Here is a 20,618-nt window from a genome sequence, read left to right on the forward strand (position 1 = left end):
GTCGCTTCCGAGACGCTTCCTAGGTCGCTTCCGAGACACTTCCCGAATCGCTCCTAAGTGGTCCCACGCTTCCCCGCTTCCTAAAATTTTGAAGGTGCCTCGCTTCCCGCTCCCGCTTCCCGTATCGCTTCCCGCTCCCGCTTTCTCAACTGGCAACCATGGTCTATATTATAAATCGTTTGCCCATGACAGTTTTACAAAAGAGTACACCATATTTTTCTTTTTTCGGCATTCAACCTGTTTATGATGCTCTGCGTGTATTTGGATGCACTTGCTATGTTCATATTGATGATTCTCTCAGAAATAAATTTCAACCAAAGGCTTCCAAGTGTAGATTCGTGGGATATGCTGATGATTACAAGGAGTATCAGTGTTATGATCCTATGACTAAACATGTTAAAATCTCCAGGAATGTTGTGTTTGATGAGAATAATTTTGGAAATGCATCTTTTGATACCTGTCAAAGAATTCCCAGAGAAGAAGTTTATCATCCATGGATGAATGCAGAATTATTTGCAAGTGTTTATGGTGATTGTTCATCTCAGTGCACTCAGAAAACACAGTCGGCTGACCGAAATGACATTGACTCAAATCAAGCGTGCTTACCTCAATCTGGTGATCAGGTTGGTAGAGCTTTATATGCTGAAGGAGGGACAAACCCATAATCTCATCAAATTGATAAATTCAAGGGGTATGTGTATGTGCGAAGAGAGAAAGGCGCTCCTCAACACTTATGTGTCTGCTAGAAACTTGAGGAGTTCAAATAGAATCAGACATCCTATTGACAGGTGGGTCAGTTACAATAATTTTTCTATGGATCTTCAACTCTTTTTATCTCAGGTTGACAAGTATGATGAACCCGTGGGGTTTCATCAAGCAATGAAATCAAACAAATGGATTGAGGCCATGAATGAAGAAGTGGAAGCCCTTCATGAATGTCAGACGTGGGAAATTGTTTCCAGACCTTCTAACAAAAATGTTGTTGATTCTAAGTGGGTTTATAAAATTAAATACAAACCCGATGACACCATAGAACGATACAAAGCAAGACTTGTTGCAAAGGGGTTTACACAAGCATATGGCCAGGATTATGATGAAACTTTTAGTCTCGTGGTTAAAATGGGGACAATAAGAATTATATTGTCTTTAGCTGTCAAACATGAATGGACATTGAGTCAGTTAGATGTCAAAAATGCATTCCTTCATGGAGACTTGAAGGAAGAAGTTTACATAGAACAACCTCCAGGATATGTTGAGGGAGACCTAAGCACACATGTATGCAGATTAAAAAGAGCCATATATGGTTTAAAGCAGGCCTCACGCTTGTGGTTTGAAAGTTTCTCCTTAGAAATACAGAAACATGGGTTCTGTCAATCTCTCTTGGATCACTCATTGTTTATATTCAAGGGTGAAGACATCACCACCTTGTTGTTGATATACGTTGATGACATTATTGTCACAGGGAACTCGATGAACCACATTGAAGAAATAAATAGACTCTTAAGTCAAAGGTTTAAGATGAAAGACTTGGGAGGTTTGCGTTATTTCCTTGGAGTCGAGGTAGACAGATTGGAGGGTTGCCTGACACTGACACAACATAAATACACACTAGATTTATTGAAGAAATTTGATATGCAAGATTGCAAACCTTTGTCTACATCGAGTGTCTTACATCAAAAGCTTAGTTCACATGATGGAGATTTGTACTCAGATCCTACAAGATATCGAAGTGTAGTTGGTATGCTTCAATATCTTACTTTTACTCGTCCTGACATTGTTTATTCTGTCAATCAAGTATCACAGTTCATGCATGAGCCGCGAATAGGATACATGGATGCCGTCAAACGTGTGTTGAGGTATTTAAAAGGTACCATTGAAGATGGGTTGATATATAAGAAAAGTTGGAAAGAAGGGGGCATGCATGATGTAATGATCTACAGTGATGCAGATTGGGCAGGAGATCCTGATGAAATGAGGTCGGTTTTTGGGTATTGCATCTTTCTTGGGGAAAACTTAATATCCTGGAGCAATAGAAAACAAAAGGCAAGCTAGATCAAGTACTGAAGCTGAATAGCGATCAATGGCTACTGCAAGTGCTGAAGCTACTTGGATAAGGCATTTGTTGAATGAATTGGAGGAACGAATCTCAAAATCTATCTTATTGTGTAACAACCAAAGTGCCATCAAAATATCTTTTAATCCTATTTTCCACAGTAAGACAAAATATATTGAGATAGATCAGCACTTCATTCGACAGAAGGTTGAAGACAAAGAGATTGAGTATCATTTCATACCTACGGAAGACCAGGTGGTAGATTTATTTACAAAGGGTTTGACGAAAAGTAGATTCTTGTTCTTGAAGAACAAGTTGTCCATGGTATAACAAGACCATGCACAACTTGAGGGAGGCTATTAAGTGTCGTGAATTCAGTCTGGGTTCGGTTTGGGTCTGATCCAGACCCGAACTCAGAATTGCGTGTTTGACGTGTTTATTGGGGACACACATGTAATTCTATGTTTTGTTGTAGGACAGATATGTCCATGATAAAATTACTTGTAACCTAATAGTTAAATATAATGTATCATCAGGTCACGCTGAATTAATTCAAGCGTGAACCCTTGCAGTCCAAAGCCTCTCTGCGTCTCCTTTCTCTACTTCAGCGTTTTCTTCTTCTGTTATCTTTTCTTCTTATTTTCTCCTCATTGCAGATCAGCACAGGTCAGAACTCAAGTTCTAACAGTTAATTCCCTCCCTCTTAAGCAACAACTTGCCCTCAATGTGTGAACTTTGAAAACTTCATGAGCAATTGATCATCAAGCTCGTATCTTGCTTCCTTTGGGCCATTTGTTATGTCAAAGAACCAAGATTATGGTCACAAAATCGGTCATTGACGTGTATTCAGCATTTTGCCAAACACTTGTCCAGTTTCAAGTAGTCTTGCTCTTCATATTGTGGTAGTCATGTTGCTTCTTTGGGGAATTCCCTTTTGTTTGCTTTCAGCTTTAAGATGCCGAAGATAAGGTGTATGACACTCTTGGGAGGAAGATCTAGACAATAGGCAACTGTTGTGACTCAAACAAGGTTATACAGATTGACTTGTGATAGGTAGAGTTGTTTTCACACTTTGGCCAAGCCAAGTGTCACATCTGTAGTCCCAAGTAATATGCTGCAAAGGCACTTGAATACGTCACTCGAGGCTTCAAATTAACACCTTTTTTTGTTGTCAGTTTGGGGGTGATATATAATGCTCATGGCTAGTTTAGTGCCTTGCAAATCAAAATACTCATGCTAAAGTGCACTCATGAAGTTAGTATCTCGATCACTTACAATGGTTTGAGGCATGTCATGGAGTTTGGCAACATAATGAAGTGTTAGCTACGATACTTGAACTATATAGGTGAGATAGACCAATAAAATGCACCTACTTGGAGAGTCAATCCACCATCATCAAGATAACAGATCTTCACTTCGCAGTTGGCAGCCCCTCAATGAAACACATTGATATGTCCTACTACACCCTCTTCAAGGTCGAGAACGAGTCCAAGTGGTTTTGCAGTCTCATTTTACCCTTCGCCAGCATGTATATGCTTCCTCTCCATCCAATAAAAGTTGCAGCCATTCTCTTGGGCATCTGAAGGTACCCCTCATGACCAGCCAGGGGGGAGATGAAAAAATTGGACAATGTTGAGCTTAAGGGCCAAGTTCTTAACGACTACTATGCAGCTTCGGTAGTACAAAAAAGGCTTCTCGCCATTCTATCCCTTGTAGTGATGGTTTTCAAGCAATTTGACTTCATAAACTTGACATCTTCATGAGTGTAATATTCTTATTTAAGCTCTCGGGTTTGTGGTAGACCAATGCTTGCCATCCTCTATCCTTGCAAGAGCATTGATTGCCTAGTTCTCGGGCCCCTTTTCATAAGGTACTTTGAACTCATAACTGATTAACTTGACAGTCCATTTATGCTGCATGGGAGTGGATTTTCTACCTGACGTATTAAAGGCTGTGATGATCAGTCTGTACGGCGAACTCACGCCCCGACAAGTAGGGATGCAATCTGTAGACGGCTATGACCATTGTAAATTGTTCCTTCTCATAGATCGATTAGGCTTGCCTTTCATAGAAGGCAATCATGAATCCTTCTTGAGTTGACCTAACTTTGATTCTCTTCTTAGAGGCAATTCTTTCCACCATGAGCACCTTTTTGAAATTGAGCAAGGGCTAGCAGGGGGATAGTGGTCATCACTTCAAGTGCTTCAAAAGCTTTGGTGGCAGTCTGGTTCCAAATGAATGCGTTGTTGAGAAGGTTGGTGTGGGGCCAACTTAGTTAAGCATAATCCCATACAAATCTTTGATAATACCTTGCTAATCCAAGGAACCCTCAAGATTGCTCTTGGGGTCTTGAGTTTAGGCCATTCTACCATGCTTACGATCTTCTCTGCTTTGGCTGATATGTTGGTTATGACTTGGCCTAAGTAATTCACCTTGGGCTGGCTAAATTGAACAGTTGGTGGGCTATGTCACATGGGTGCGGGGATTCGGCACTTCCAAAAAACCCGGGTGCGGGGGTGCGGCAGGGGCAAAAATGTAAATAAATAAATAAATATATATATATATATATATATATATATATATATATATATATATATATATATATATATATATAAAAGGGGTCTGGGGGTTCCCCCGGCGCGGGTTGGTAGTTTGTTTGAAGACTTGTTACCCACGTTCTGCTTGTTGTGTACTTTGAGGCAACGAGACAAAATTGATGAAACGAAAGGATTGGCAATCCCAGCCTGCTGCGTTCTGCTGATTGTCATGCTTCAATCATGTCTGAAACTCCCTGGTCTTCACGAAAAAAATATAAGCGCAAGGTTTGATGTGGTTTGTTGGAGAGAGAGTCTTCATGAGGCCTACCACTCCACTGCCACGCCACAAAATTTTTCAAATTTCATTTTATATACAGCTGCACAGTGATGACAGCTAAAAGAAATTTATTGGATTTGACATGTGAAAAAGAGAGGTCTACACAAGGTTACAACTGTAGCACCGAGATACTAATAGTTTTTATTCTACACAAGGCTACATCTCGTCAGGAGAACAGTGAATACTAATAGCCAGCAAGGCTACCACCATCATTATCATATAGCTTTGGCCCATAACCAAAAAAAGAAAAAGAAACCATGCCGGTTACATGGTCATATCATTGGTAATAATGGTTGGCAAATCCGTAACTCAAATCTGAGAGCAACCAAAGTTGACATATAAATTGGAAAAAGACAAACATTTAGATAAAGACTCAACCAACTCAACTGGGTGAATGATAGAACTAATTAAGTTAATCTTGTATTATCATACCCTACTACTATTTCAAGAATGGAGCCTGCTGATAAAATACGAATAAAACCATAGACTTAAATCAAAAGCAGGCTGAGTGTTGTTGCAACACACGGTAGCACCACACAATTAACTGGACCGTCCAAGCAAATATCAACAGATAAAAGCAGAGAGAGAGAGAGCAACTTTCCATCACCAACCCTTCTCAACCAGGAATCCACCCGGTTGTTGAGGGCGCGGGACAGGAACTTCATGCAGATGGGTGGGTTGATCTTGGCAAGAGAGAGTATGAAGGCGGGCAGCGTCCATATCCCTTCCCCGCATATCAATCCCGACGCCACTGCCGGCCCGAACGCCTTCGCCTTCGCCTTGTCCGTCCTCTCCCAAACATACAGTATCAAGCTCCCCACGCACATGTCGATGGTGAAGTAACCCCCAATGTAGAACGGGATGGCCATCGCCATCGGAATCGGCACGAACTTGGCCCACCTATCGGGGAGGATCCTGTACTTGAGCAGGTCGATGACGACGGCCAGGGCGAAGAAGCCGCAGCAGAGCTCGAAGCAGTGATTGGGCAGCGCCGAGAAGCCCTCCAACCCCAGTATGGAGATGTTCCTGTAGAGCGTCGCGTAGGGCGCCTGGTACTCGCTATTGGGATTGCCCACTTTGAAGGCCTTGTAGAAGAGCCAGAACACGCTCGGCCCGATCACGCAGCCCATGGCCGTCCCCACCACTTGGCTTACGAACATGGACCGAAAGCTACATCTCGTCAGGAGAACAATGAATACTAATAGCCAGCAAGGCTACCACCATCATTATCATTTATTATGGAGAGAGAAAATCCTTTACGAAAAAGAAGGATCTGGATGGTTTTAAAAGTGCCCCTTTATAAAACAAGAGCAGCAGCTGTCAGCAGTTTTTTTTTTTTAATTTCGCAGCCCATTTCACAGGGCAATTTTTTTTTAAAAAAAAAAATCAAAAAAATGGACTGAAATGATCCTGGGTGCGGTCAACACACCCAGGATCGGGTTGACCGCACCCGCACCCGCATCCGCGTCGAGTCGTGTCGACGCGGGTGCGACACCCTGCTAGCCGAATCCCTGTGACATAGTTGGTGGGTTAACACCTAGAAAACAACGTCAACATGCTGCAGATGCTCATATCATTATACTAAGATGTCATCGAAAAATGCAGGAACAAATTTTTGATGGTAGGATCTATCATGAGAGATTGAAATGTGGCTGGAGCGTTGATGAGTTAGAAGAGCATCACGAATAACTCAAAGTGGTTATCATGAGTACAAAATATTACCTTGTGGATATCTTAAGGTGCTACTCTTATTTGTTGATACCTGGATCGAAGATCTAGTTTAGAAAAAGTAGGCCACACCATGTAGTTCATCAAGTAATTCATCCATGACTAGATTGGGTGCTTATCCATCAATGTCATAGCATTAAGTGCTCTATAATCCCCACAAAAATGCAAAGTACCATCTTTCTTCTTCACTTGAAGCATAGGGAAGAGGAAGGGTTCTTGCTCGGCCTAATGATCCCTCTAAGAAGCATATCACCCACCAATTGTTCTGTTTCTTGCTTTATGTATGGGCATAATGATAGGGCCTGGTGTTGGTTGGTGGGGCACTCAAAATCACCTTGTTTAGGTGGTTATGGCTACATGGATAAGGAAACTCAGGTGGTTCTTGAAACACTTCTTCATAGTCAGTATAGCTTGAAAGTCAGTTGGATACTCTTTCTTGGGTGCCACTTCAAGCTGGCCGATAAATTATAGCTAGTAAGCTATTGGTTTGGCTCTCAAAAAATGCATGACTTGCCCTTCCTTGACCCCTTTAAACTGAATTCTAGACTATGCTTGAAGTTCAATAATCTGGCCATTGTTGTTCGAAGTGCATATTCCTTTTGATAAAATGCCATACGACCATACCGTGTCCCTGAACTCATTGCATCCCTAGCACAACATTGACACTGCATTGGGAGGAGTCCCTGAACTCATTGCATCCCTAGCACAACATTGACACTGTATTGGGAGGGAAAACAATTCAACTTGGAAAATATTGCCTTGCGCGTCAATGTTTACTTCCCTACAATTTTTATCACTCGTCAACTTGTTGCCATCACCAACCATAACCTCAAAAACCAGTTGGGCTGTATAGTGCAACCCATCTTTTTAGCGGTTGAGCTATACATGAAGTTGTGAGTGGATCCCCACCAGGATTGAGATGGAAGAGCTTTTAATAATTCCAGTTATGTGCATGGCTTCAGGATCCACATCACGAGCTAGTCTTGTAATAATATTTTTGTAACCTCTTGAGCATCTTCAGTTGGTTCATCCTTTCATTACTCTTTATCGTCATTGGCTACTTTGTACAATTGAAGGGCCTTATACCTATATCTTGGACTTCATTTATCATCACAATGATACTGTAAGCCCCTCATTTTCTGTCCTTCATCTGATCTGAAGAGATATTTTTGACCAGTATATTAGGTTGTCTGAGTTTCTCTCGATGAAATGGCTCCTTGTTGGGCTTGACATCCCATCAAACAATTGGCACGAGACTAGTCGTCTTAGCCCATCAATAGCTAGTAGCATTCAGCCATGGTTTGTGAAGAGTTGATGCTTCTCTTCTGCAACTCTCGCTAAATCAACACTCCAATAGTGACTGGGGATGGTAGCTTCAATTCCACGAATGCACTGATCAATGCCTCTACTAGCTATCCTCTTACCATGTTGCTTAATTTCTCAAACTGGATTTGGTACTCGGTTACAATCCCAGATTGCTTAGTTTTTTACAATGAAACAGTGAAATTTAGATATGACCAAATATTAGTGACATGGCCTTTGTGAACTCTCTCCACATATTTATACGGATTTGAGCCTTATATCATTGGTACCACATTATCACATCTTTGTTGAGATGGATCATGGCATGCTTGACCTCTTCTTTTGATGTGGCATGGTGTTTCAAGTATTGTTCTGCTTGAAAGATTCAGCTGAGCGGATCGTCCACAAAACATTTAGGCCATTCAACCTTGGTGGTTAGACCCTGTTGATGATACTGTAAAAGTATCTTCAACAAGATACTTTAGTCGATAACACAACAACCTTAAGAATAAATGTGTGAACATACACACCCAAGAACACTTGTGCACAACAAACACAACACACCGAATCACAAATGTGCACTTGCACCCATAAGTTTCATAAACACTAAAGAGGTTGGGCTATAATCCCAAAACCCTTGAAGAAATACAAGAGGAGCTGCCCATATAAATAGGGCTTGGAGGAGGCCTTGGGAGGGGCTCCACATAGTCGTTGGAGCCCCTCCAACGGTCACAAATGTGACCGTTGGAGGGGTCCAACGACTAGTGGGTTGGGCCCCTCCCAATGCATGTACAATGCATTAAATACAAAAAACAAAAATACAAAAAGAAAAAAGAAAAAAGAAAATACAAAAAAAACATATTCTTGAAAAAGAATGTGTAAAATTCCTAAACTACCCTTACTATGACTATATATATTTTATATATATAATTGGTAAATACATATACATATATTATATATATGTATATGTATTGCCTTATATATATAAAATATATATATACGAAATTACAAGTTTGATTACATAATTTAACACCCCCCCTCAAACTTAGGGCAAGATGACCGATAGTTTGCCAAGAAGGAAGTTGAACCGCGGAGCGCACAGGGCTTTAGTAAAGAAATCGGCCAACTGATATTCGGACGTGACATAAGGAAGGTCGATAACCCCTCGGAGATATGCTTCACGAACATAGTGACAGTCCATTTCGATGTGTTTTGTCCGCTCATGAAAGGTGTGGTTCTTTGCAATGTAGATTGCACTTTTGTTGTCGCAGCATAGCTTGGTGGGTCCTTCAATTTTGATCCCCATGTCTTCTGGCAGTTGGTGAATCCAAACAATCTCCATGGTAGTAGTGGCCATGGCACGATATTCAGCTTCAGTTGAGGAGAGCGACACCTTTTGTTGCTTCTTGCATCTCCACGAAATTAGTGAGTCTCCTAAGAACACATAAAAACCAGTGGTGGAGTGACGGTTATTTGGGTCACCTCCCCAATCTGAGTCAGTATAAGCAATCAATTTTAAATCAGAGGAAGAGGACAAAAAAACTCCCTTATTTAGAGTACCCTTTATGTATCTTACGACCCGTAAGATGGCACTCATGTGAACGGATGTAGGCGCATGCTGAAATTGACTTGCAGTATGGACTGCATGGGATATATCTGGTCTGGTAATACTCAGATACATCAGGGACCCTACAAGCTGTCTGTAAGGTGTAGGATCCAATAGGGGAACTCCATCATCAATTTTCATCTTTGCTCCTACTACCGCAGGAGTTTCACACAACTTCTCATCTGTAATACCTGACCTGTCAATGATCTCAGAAGCAAGCTTAGTTTGAGATAAGAAATATCCTCGAAGAGAGTATGCCACTTCAATTCCCAAAAAATAAGTTAAAAAACCCAAGTCAGACATTTCAAATTTATCTTTTAAGATAGATTTTATACTTTTAACCCCGTTAGAATCACTCCCAGTGATGAGCATGTCATCAACATACAGAAGTAAAATAACAATCCCTGCATTGGATTTTCTAACAAATAGAGCAGTGTCAGTAAAACAAGAGGAAAAACAATTCTCAATCATAACAGAGTTAAATCTATCATACCAAGCCTTGGGAGCTTGTTTTAGGCCATAGAGTGCTTTCTGAAGACGAAGCACCTTTCCCTTAGGAGTCTCCATTCCAGGAGGAGCATCCATGTAGACTTCTTCGCTTAAATCGCCATTTAAAAAGGCATTTTTCACATCCATTTGATAGATGTTCCATTTGTTGATAGAGGCAACGGTTATAAGACATCGAACAGTGACCATACGAGCTACAAGAGCAAAAGTTTCTTCATAGTCAATACCATATTCTTGACTATATCCTTTTGCAACCAAGCGAGCTTTATACCTTTCAAGGGATCCATCACTTTTAGTTTTTACTTTGAAAACCCATCTGCACCCTATTGTTTTCTTGCCTTTAGGAAGATTTTGGAATTCCCAGGTTTTGGCTCTTCTCAAAGCCTCAAGTTCATTGTCCATGGCATTAATCCATTCAGGGCATTTACGTGCTTCTTCAAAATTTCTAGGTTCTATATAAGAGTGGATGGCACTAAGGCAGGCTCTATATCTTGGTGAGAAAGAGTCATAGGAAATGAACCTAGAAGGAGGCCTTCTACTTCTCTCAGTTCTACGAGGGATCACTTCATTCTGAGAGGCACTGGAACTGACATCATTATATCTGTCAAGAGCACTCCTAAAGTTGTTTTGATCTCTATGAGAGTAGGTGATAGGGTCTCTAGGTAATTCAATAGGTTGATGTGACGAAGGAGACAAGGAGATGTTTTCCTCGGTTTCAAGTTCATTTGGGTTACCTTGATCTGACTCATTATCACTAGTATCATCGTCCTTATTCAGTAAATCAAATAAAAAAGAGTAATCCATATTTTCATTATGGGGGTCACAACTTTCAAATCCACTAACATTTTCCAAAAAACTCACGTTCCTGGAAACATACAACTTATCACTTTTGATATCATAACAACGAAACCCCTTTTGGGTTTCAGAATAGCCAAGAAAGGCACAAGGAATGGCCTTTGGAGAAAGTTTGTCATTCTTATCAGTAAGAACAAAACACTTACACCCAAAGACCCTTAACCTGCTATAATCAGGTTCCTTATCATACAGTTTTTCAAACGGAGAAATTTTGTTTAAATTTTTCGATGGAAGTCGGTTTATGAGATAGACAGAGGTAAGAGCTGCCTCAGCCCAAAGATTTTTTGGAATGTTTTGAGAAATGAGCAAAGTCCTAGTTGTTTCAATGATGTGCCTGTGTTTTCGTTCGGCTAACCCATTTTGTTGAGGGGTTTTTGGACATGATTTTTGGTGAAGAATTCCAAAATTTTCAAGATAACCCTTAAATTCATTTGAGAGGTATTCTCCTCCAGAGTCAGACCTAAAAATTTTTAAACATCCATTGAATTGATTTGAAATCATCATGTGAAAATTTTTAAAGGTTGAAAAAACTTCATGTTTATGTTTAAGGAAATAGATCCAACAAAACCTAGTATAGTCATCCACAAAGATTACATAATATGAAAAACCTCCTTTAGACATTACCGGAGCCGGTCTCCATACATCGGAATGGACAATTTCAAATGGTTTTGTCGTAAACATGGATCTTTGAGGAAAGGGCAAACATTTCATTTTCCCAAGAATGCATTCATTACACAAAAAGTCACTTTTACAAAGATGTTTAACAAAAGGCAAGTACGAGATTTTAACAATATTGGGATGACCCAATCTCTTATGCCATACATGAATGTCTTTGTTTTGGACAACGTTGCAAAATTGACTCTTGGGAACTTGAAGAAAATCTACGTAGTAGAGGTCTCCTCTTCTAGAGCCTTCCCCAATCAATCTCCCGGACTGGCGATCCTGTATCCAACATTTATTAGAAGAAAATTTTATATCGCAACCATGGTCCGAGAGTTGGGAAACGGAAAGAAGATTTAGGTTAAGGTTTGGGATAAAACGAATTTTTGGAACAAAGAAGTCTTGTTTTTCAAAATTACCTATTCCTTTAATCTCAAGAGATGTACCGTCCGCGGTTGATACAAAGGATGAAAAAGCACTTTTAGAAAAATTTGAAAGAGTGCAATAACTAGGGGTCATGTGAAAGGATGCCCCGGAATCTAAAAGCCAAGATGTCTTACCGGGGGAAGAGGATGACATAGCGGCTCCGGAAGTACCTCCCTTGAGAAGAGGTTGTAGGGCTTCCACGATTTGTTGAAGAGAAAGAGACTCACTTGATAAGGAGGGTCGTTCTTCAACTTGAGATGCCATAGCCGTTGCAATCAATTTCTTCCATTTAGGACACAAGGGTTTGATATGTCCGGGTTCTTTACAATGATAGCAAGTTACTTTGCTATAGTCTCTTTTGCCATACCGATCATTTCCTCATTGACCTTGATTCTTGAAATGAGGAGGTCTATAGGTCCTCATGTTATTTCCCGGTCTTGACACGGCATTAGCCATTTCACCATCTTCTTGAGTAGAAGAAGTAACAAGAATGCTAGGGTTATTTTTGCCAATCCCCATACGGGTTTCTTCACCACTTAGCTTGGTGATAACATCTTCGAGTGAGGGGGATGTGAAGGCGGAGAGAAGAGAGGACCGAACTTGTTCAAATTCGGGTCTAAGGCCATTTAAAAAATTGAAGAACCGGTCTTCTTCAAGTTGTTTGTGCCTTAATTCGATAGCCTCACCACTCCATTTAGGTTCAAGGATTGCGAGCTCGTCCCAAATAGAGGATAATTCGGCAAAGTACTCCCGAATGGTCATGTCATTTTGTTGGAGAGTCAAAGCCCTCTTTTGAAGAAAGTACTTGTGGGATAGATCTCTTGAGGTGTACATTTTCTCAAGATATACCCAAGCTTCGGAAGCCCTTTTAAATTTGATGATGTTGGCATTTATCTTGGTCTCAACGGATGAGAAAATCCAAGATAATATCTTGAAGTTCTTCATTTCCCAATCATCATGTTTCTTAGAATACTCTTCAAGGGCCTTTTGTCTTTCATCCCCTTCAAGAATCTTAATATCACCTCCTTCAACAATGGTAATTTTGGGTTCCGGTTCCGGTATGGATCCATAAACGTAACCCCAAAGCCCCTTTCCTTTAATATGGGCTTCTATATTACCGGCCCAAACATGATAGTTTGAGCCATTAAACTTAAACCCAAGAGAGAAATGGGAGTCTTTTTCGCCCATTAGAGAGGAAAGAATGCAAGAGATAGTATGTACCTTAATTACTTTTTGCGTCTTTCTTGACAAAAGAAGCTCCTAAAATATTGCTCGAAGAAGATGATCCTCTTTGATTTCAAAAAACTTGAAGGCACGCTTCCCGAGGAATGCAAAAGAAGGCGAGTCACAATTCTTCTTCTTCAACGAGGCTCTGATACCATGTAAAAGTATCTTCAACAAGATACTTTAGTCGATAACACAACAACCTTAAGAATAAATGTGTGAACATACACACCCAAGAACACTTGTGCACAACAAACACAACACACCGAATCACAAATGTGCACTTGCACCCATAAGTTTCATAAACACTAAAGAGGTTGGGCTATAATCCCAAAACCCTTGAAGAAATACAAGAGGAGCTTCCCATATAAATAGGGCTTGGAGGAGGCCTTGGGAGGGGCTCCACATAGTCGTTGGAGCCCCTCCAACGGTCACAAATGTGACCGTTGGAGGGGTCCAACGACTAGTGGGTTGGGCCCCTCCCAATGCATGTACAATGCATTAAATGCAAAAAACAAAAATACAAAAAGAAAAAGAAAAAAGAAAATACAAAAAAAACATATTCTTGAAAAAGAATATGTGTAAAATTCCTAAACTACCCTTACTATGACTATATATATTTTATATATATAATTGGTAAATACATATACATATATTATATATATGTATATGTATTACCTTATATATATAAAATATATATACGAAATTACAAGTTTGATTACATAATTTAACAGATACAGCCCATGCAATGATGCCCTTGGGATCTTGCATGTTCGTGGTTGAATGTGTGGAGTTTTGAGGCTCCCACATTCTAGGCTAATTGCTGGTTGGTTGCATTAATTTGCTGTGTCATCTTGCATGGTGACTTGCCTGAAATATTCTTGAATAGCTCTCAATTGAGGTTTTCCTCCATCATGCTTTGCTGTTTTGTTTGTTCTCACATCTCAAAGCACCATCTTCTTGAAGCCAAGATCATGGCTTTGACGCCACTTGATTATAAAACTCTGTCATGCTTTGAATTTCACATCAGAAAATTCTAGATTCATTGACCCAACTGAGGAAGATGAATCCTCTTTCGATCTGAGCCTATGTAATACAAACACTTCTAAAAGGGAAACACACCTGTGTCGCACCCGCACCGACGTGGATGTGACACTTGGACACGACTTCCGCAATGTCATGTGTGGTCAACTGCATCGGGGTCCATTTCTGTCTGGAACTGGACTCGTTTAACCCACACCAAGTCCAGTTTTATCTATGTTATATACATAAATGATAAATGTGTACACACACTATATATATATATAGTGATGTGTAGGACTGCAATCCATAGGTGCACAACTCAAAACAGAATGTTGCTGAGTGTCCATCACGCGTGATGGACACTCAGCGTTATTCTCACACAAAATCATGCAAAATAGCCAAAAAAATGCGCTTTTGAAGTGCTGCTAAAGACCTTTTTCGTTAATACCGGGTGCATCCTTTAAGGTCTTTAGAGGCGCTTTTGAAGCGCTGCTAATTCATTTTTTAGCGCAAAAACACACATTTTTGTATGCCGGCCATCCACCGTACGTGCGATGGACGGCCAGCGTGGTTCCACTGTAGCTGTGCACCTAAGGATTGCACATCTACACATTTCTCTCTCTCTCTCTCTCTCTCTGTATATATATATATATATATATATATATATATATATATATATATATATATATATATATATATATATATATCCGCACCCTGCACCCAAGTTTTTTTGAAACTGTCATGTCACACCCTTCTCATCCGCACTCGCACTTATGTGACATAGATCTGAGCTATAATTACACGAAACGGCTAGCCGGATGAGGCTATTGGCTAAGCCGTCTAGAATGAGGAGACTGTTGTCTTGCCGTGTTTCTAGCTGCTAGAATAGGGGTGTAGGGATGTGTGCAAGGATGAATTCTGACCAGAACAGGGCAGGATAGATGGTGATGGAGGCATGAGGGTTGATGATGATGAGTTTGTTGATGAAGGGTATGCACTGAATGCATGCAAGGAAAATGGAGAGACCGCCTCAAATTCTCAGATTTCATTAGCAAGGTGATTTCATTACGATAGTAGTAGCCCTGTTATTACCTAAGTTCCTAACCTAATTGGGTTATTAGACCAGGTTGGATATATCCAAACCCAACTCAAGTCGATAACTCCAAACCCTTCAAACCCAACTTAAGTCGATAACTCCCAACCATACCCAACTACAAGACCCAAGTCACTCAATACTGAATCCAACTTTGTACAATTCCTTGCATATCAGCATCCATTTAATTGGATTTTGTGAGAACCTTTCAGGTACAGTTGAATGGTTCAGATTCTGTTTTAGCTTTTTAATATCTGAACCTGAGAAAAAAAAGGAATCAAATTGACATATGAACCCATTTACATGTATAGTGTACTTGTTTTGGGCAAACAGGAGATCGGACTGGGTCTGGTAAAGGCTTTTTCCCTTCTATATTTAAAATCTGCCTCTGAAAAAAAAGAAAAGAAAATCCAAATCTACATCAGAACCCAATTAGGCCATATCTGTTATGTGGTATTTAATCACGCCCACAGCGAACCTAAATCCAACCCCGTTTGAATTTTTGTTTTTTGCTCGTGTTTGCTTCAGAAATGCTTAGTATGTTATGAGGCAATATGTCGATCAGTTTAATGTGGAAGATTTTCCTTGAACTTGACCATGGACTGCTGATAAACTGATACATATGCCTATCTGTGTGTCATTTTAGTTTTATTGGCATATCAATTTTGCTTCAATTTGTTTTCTAAAGCTTTGTTTGCTTTTCTATTTGTTGAAAAATATTATTCTTAGAATGGCAATGCTTTACTTTTGACGGTGTAATTCATGGTTTGTCAACTATTCAGTTGTTTTGTGATTTTGTGCCCATCTTATTCTTCCTTTGGTAATTTATTCCAGAGACCTTCACAGAGCATTTTCAAAAATATGGAGAGATTACTGATTCTGTGATTATGAAGGATAAGCACACAAAAAAACCTCGTGGTTTTGGATTCATTACATTTGCTGACGCGTCTGTTGTGGGGAAGGTATTGAAGGACGACCATGTCATTGATGACAGGATGGTGAGCATCATATTACTGTTAAGGAAAAAAACAGTGATTCTTTGGACTTGCCTCCTGTAGGATGCTCTTCATTTCTTCTGTTGCATCTAGAAATGTGAGTTTTCAGCTAGTTATATGTCTGATCTCAGGTTGAGGTAAAACGGACTGTCCCAAGGGAGGAAATGACAGTGGCCACAGAGACCCAAACAAAGAAGATCTTTGTTGGCAGGATACCTACATCTGTTACAGATGGTAATATGCGGACCCTTGCTATGAAGTTTGGTCTTTATCTGATCTTGTCCTTATAAAGTGCAGATGAATTGAAGGAGTACTTCTCTTCACATGGCAAAGTTGTTGAGCATCATATCATGACTGATCAGTGTGGTCGTTCGCGTGGCTTTGGGTTTGTCACCTTTGAGAGTGAAGAAACGGTTGAAGAAATTCTATCGGGATCACAGTCACATGAAATTAAAGGGAAGCAGGCAAGTCTGAAGGGCTTCAAGTAATACAGATATAAACAGCCCCAGCTTTTGTGTTATTATTGTCTGACAACACTTTGTAATTTGTAGGTGGAAATCAAGAAGGCTGCACCAAAAAGGTCAGGTGAAGGTCAAGGATTTGGTAGACGAACTATCCATGGTGGTGGTGGTGGTGGTAGTGCATATGGAAGCTATGAAGGCCCTGCACATGGATATGGAGGCAATTCCTGTAGGTCAGGAGGTGGCTATGGTGGAGCCATGGGCCAGAGATATGGTGTATATGGATATGGGCATGGCTTTGGTGGTGGTGGTAGTGGGATGTTTGGGGCTTATGGCTATGGTGTTTATGATGGTTATAGTGGTCGAATGGGTGGATATGGTGGTGGAACTGGGTATGGAGGTGGCGGTGATGGTAGCATGGGTGGATATGGTGGTGGTGGTGGTTACGGTGGCAGTATGAGTGGCTATAGTGGTAAAGGCTATGGTGGAGGTGGTGGCCCTGCTGGCTACGGAAGTTCTGCCAATGGCAGGTATCACCCTTACGGAAGATAAGCTGTGGAGATTCTGAAAGTGTTTTCTCCATGCTACTAGTCTTGGGACATGGAATCAGAATTCATGGTTATATAATTTCTTGTTCTTTTCTCCTTGGTGCCTTTGCAAGCTTGACGGAAGATAGCCTGGAATATGCATCCCCAGTATAGGTGGGACTGAATTGCTGCAATTACTCTCTGAATGGAACGTTAGAAAGGAATTAGAAGTCCTTGGTTATTCCATACTGAAAGGGTTTTCTAAATGCTCTTGTGAATGCGTGGAATATGCATCCCCATTATAGGTGGGACTGACAGTGTGTTGCTGCAATTACTCTCTGAATGGAACGTTAGAAGGGAATCGTAAGTCCTTGGTTATTTCATACTGAAAGGGTTTTCTAAATACTCTCGTGAATTGTTATTTTGCTCTTGAAAATGAGTTTCACTAGGCTTAAGTTAGGTGGCAATATTTTCCATAGGCAGAGAATGCTGGGAAAGCCATGTAACGGAAAAAGAATTTTATGCAAGTGTTTTCATAATTGATTGTTGTTTCCTGGATAAATTTCTGATATGTGGTTGGACAGCATAGCTGGTGGAACTGGATACCTGGCAACAGAGGGATGTTGGGTCTAAACCCGACCTAGAGTAAACAATAACAGAGGCGATTCTTTTATGGCATTAGAGCCGCGCAGATCTTTGCCCAAGTGACATGCTGCTGCTGTCAGCTCTGTTTGTTCAACTGGTAAGCAAGCAACATTATCAGTAGGGTTGGGCATCAGGTCAGGCTTGGTTTTGCCCCATGATGGTCCCCTGAGGCCTTGGGGATGACCTGACTCAAGCCCCTGCGCATTGACATAATTTTCTGGATATGGCATCAGTGAAAAAGGTTTACCTAGACCTAAGATCAGATGGTTTATCTATTCATCTGGTTCTGGCTTGGGTCTAATCACGTTTTGGGCTGCACCTGTGGTCGTAGCATGGCCCGTCCTGCCCCTTCAACACAATTCTGTGGGTTACTGGGCCTGATGTGCTCCCTTACTTTTTAACTTTTAAGCATTGTGTTTCTAAGATCAAGAGATACATGATTAGTGAAAGTATGTTCATCTATGCATTGATTTGGTTAACATTGTCGTTAGGGGTAATCCATTTTGCCTTGCATAATGTTATACCAGTGCTTCTAATTGTTCTCTTGATACTAAGGCATCCCATCGTGTTCACTTTACAACTATGGCTATTGCTTTCCAATTGGTTGTTTTTGCAATAACTGCTATTTCATTAATCTTATTAATTGATTTGTTCACTGTATTTGTTTCTTGCAATGTAAATGTATTTTCAGGTATGCAATTGTGGGTTGAAGTAATATTTCTGGAGCTATCCCTAATTTTCTTTGGTCACAGGTAGGGATGAACAATCACAACTGCTAAAAGTAGAAGCTGTGATTGTTGGTCACGATGTCTGTCTTGTGACTAACTTTCACAAGATTCAAGTCAGAGACAATCATAGTTGGCAATCACAGAACTTGTACTTTCCTCATGTTTCACTAACCTTGAGAAAGTGTTGTGATAGTGATTTTCAATCACAGGATCTTTAGAAAATCCAAGAATCACAGGGTATTGGAAAAAATGCCCCAAGTTGTCATTTTTCACTTGGTGGCTCACCATTCAGTGACAATGAACATCTTCATTTTCTTGGTGTGGTTAGTCAATAAGTGGTCTGTTAATAGCCGATACACAGCTTCCTTTATAGCCTGCTATTATGGTGTATGGTGCCAAGAGTTGCTTGGTTGCTAGCTCTTAAAGGGATGATGTCTTGTTCTTTTAGAGGTTGTACGAGGGCCACATTTGGGTGATGTTTTGTGGCTTTAAAAATGCCTTTGTGTGATCCTAAACAAGGCCATTGGCATGCTCAGTGTGGCTGGGTGAAAGCCAATGGAGGAGCTTCTGATCCTAATAAAATGCACTTTGGGTTCATTTGGAAGTCTGTTGAAGGGTATTGCAGATATGGCTTGTAAACGAGCCAAACATTATTAAACCATAGGGTGTTCAAGTTTGTCTCGTATCTTTATGTTGAGCTCAATCGAGCTTAAGCTCATGGAGAGCCCGAGCTAAACCAGCTGAGCTTCTGCTAGCTGGGTCACAAAAAAATGCTTTTAGAGTTTAAAACAATAGAATTTGGATTGTAGACCTATTGAGCCAAGCTTGAACTGGCTCATTTACAAAAGAAATAATTGTTTCAAAGTTGTAAGCAATAAGATTTCAACTCTTTAACTTATTGCTTGCAAACCAAAACACTTCAGCCATCTATGCTTTATGATATAGAATATATGTAAAATATATGTATTATTGATTAACTCTAATACGAGCCAAAGCTCATGAGCTCAAATGAGCTCTTTATGATCTGAACACAAGCTGATGAATGAGTGCCTTATCTCATTTGATAGCCCTAATTGCATCATCGGGATGCAGGAAACAAAGGGTTTTTGCCAGAAATGATGACAATAGAATGAACCCTAAGAGGAAGTGAGATTTTTATCTTTTTTCACTGGTTGTAAAAGGTTAAAGTAAAACTCTCCTTGAGGTTCCTTACTCTCCAACTTCCAAACTTCCCTCCAAGTAGAGCTTTAATGTGCTCTTGAGTCTGTCAGCTTTGTGGTACACTTTTTATGGAAAGAATGAAGACACTTTTTATGGAAAGAATGAAGAAAAAAAAACAGGACAAGTCAACTTTCTAGCGAAGCAAGTAAGCTTGATTACTTTGAATTTTGAAAAAAAAAAACTTACAAGACGTTCAGCCTTGTTGAACATCGTTGACATTAAGTCATATGATGTACATGTGGGTACCTAACATAGGTTAACTAATTAGAAAATATACATATGTAAGGCACATAGAAAAATAATAATTATATGCTTAAAGGAAATTAAGGAAAGAGAAAAAGAAGAGGTAGGCGATCTAAATCAAAGACTGAGATTAAATCTCCATATCTTGAACTAGGTTAGGGCCTAAAAAAGAGGAGGGTCTTATGCCTCCCATATTTGATCATTTTTGCATTTTTTTTTCTTTTTATGTTTTTTTTTTCTCCTTTACACAACAAGGAGGACTCTACAACACGTTAGAGAGGGGCTAGGCATAGGGCTGCAACCACCACACGAAGAGGAGGAGGCAATTTGAGTAGTGAAACTGTTTTTTTTGATAAACATAATCAATTTTTTTTGAAAAAAGGTAGGGGTTCTATTCTTCTACATGTAGATCGAAATTCATACGCACGAGTTTATTCTTATTTTAAT

The 20,618-nt window shown here is 40.2% G+C and overlaps 1 protein-coding gene across 2 annotated transcripts in view; it reads left to right on the plus strand.

The window, feature by feature from the left end:
* LOC149829996 (heterogeneous nuclear ribonucleoprotein 1-like) overlaps positions 1-17,896 on the plus strand; it is a 55,878-nt gene extending 37,982 nt beyond the window's left edge. For both annotated transcript variants that reach the window (XM_090016228.1, XM_090016227.1), the window contains 4 exons: positions 16,186-16,349; positions 16,478-16,580; positions 16,644-16,810; positions 16,898-17,896. In XM_090016228.1, coding sequence (XP_089872354.1) covers positions 16,186-16,349; positions 16,478-16,580; positions 16,644-16,810; positions 16,898-17,359 — 896 coding nt within the window. In that variant the 3' untranslated portion in view covers positions 17,360-17,896. The remainder of the gene's footprint in view (positions 1-16,185; positions 16,350-16,477; positions 16,581-16,643; positions 16,811-16,897) is intronic.
* The last annotated feature ends 2,722 nt before the right edge of the window (positions 17,897-20,618 follow it).

Source organism: Nuphar pumila, chromosome 8, assembly GCF_984573655.1.
Source record: "Nuphar pumila chromosome 8, dmNupPumi1.hap1.1, whole genome shotgun sequence".
NCBI lineage: Eukaryota > Viridiplantae > Streptophyta > Magnoliopsida > Nymphaeales > Nymphaeaceae > Nuphar > Nuphar pumila.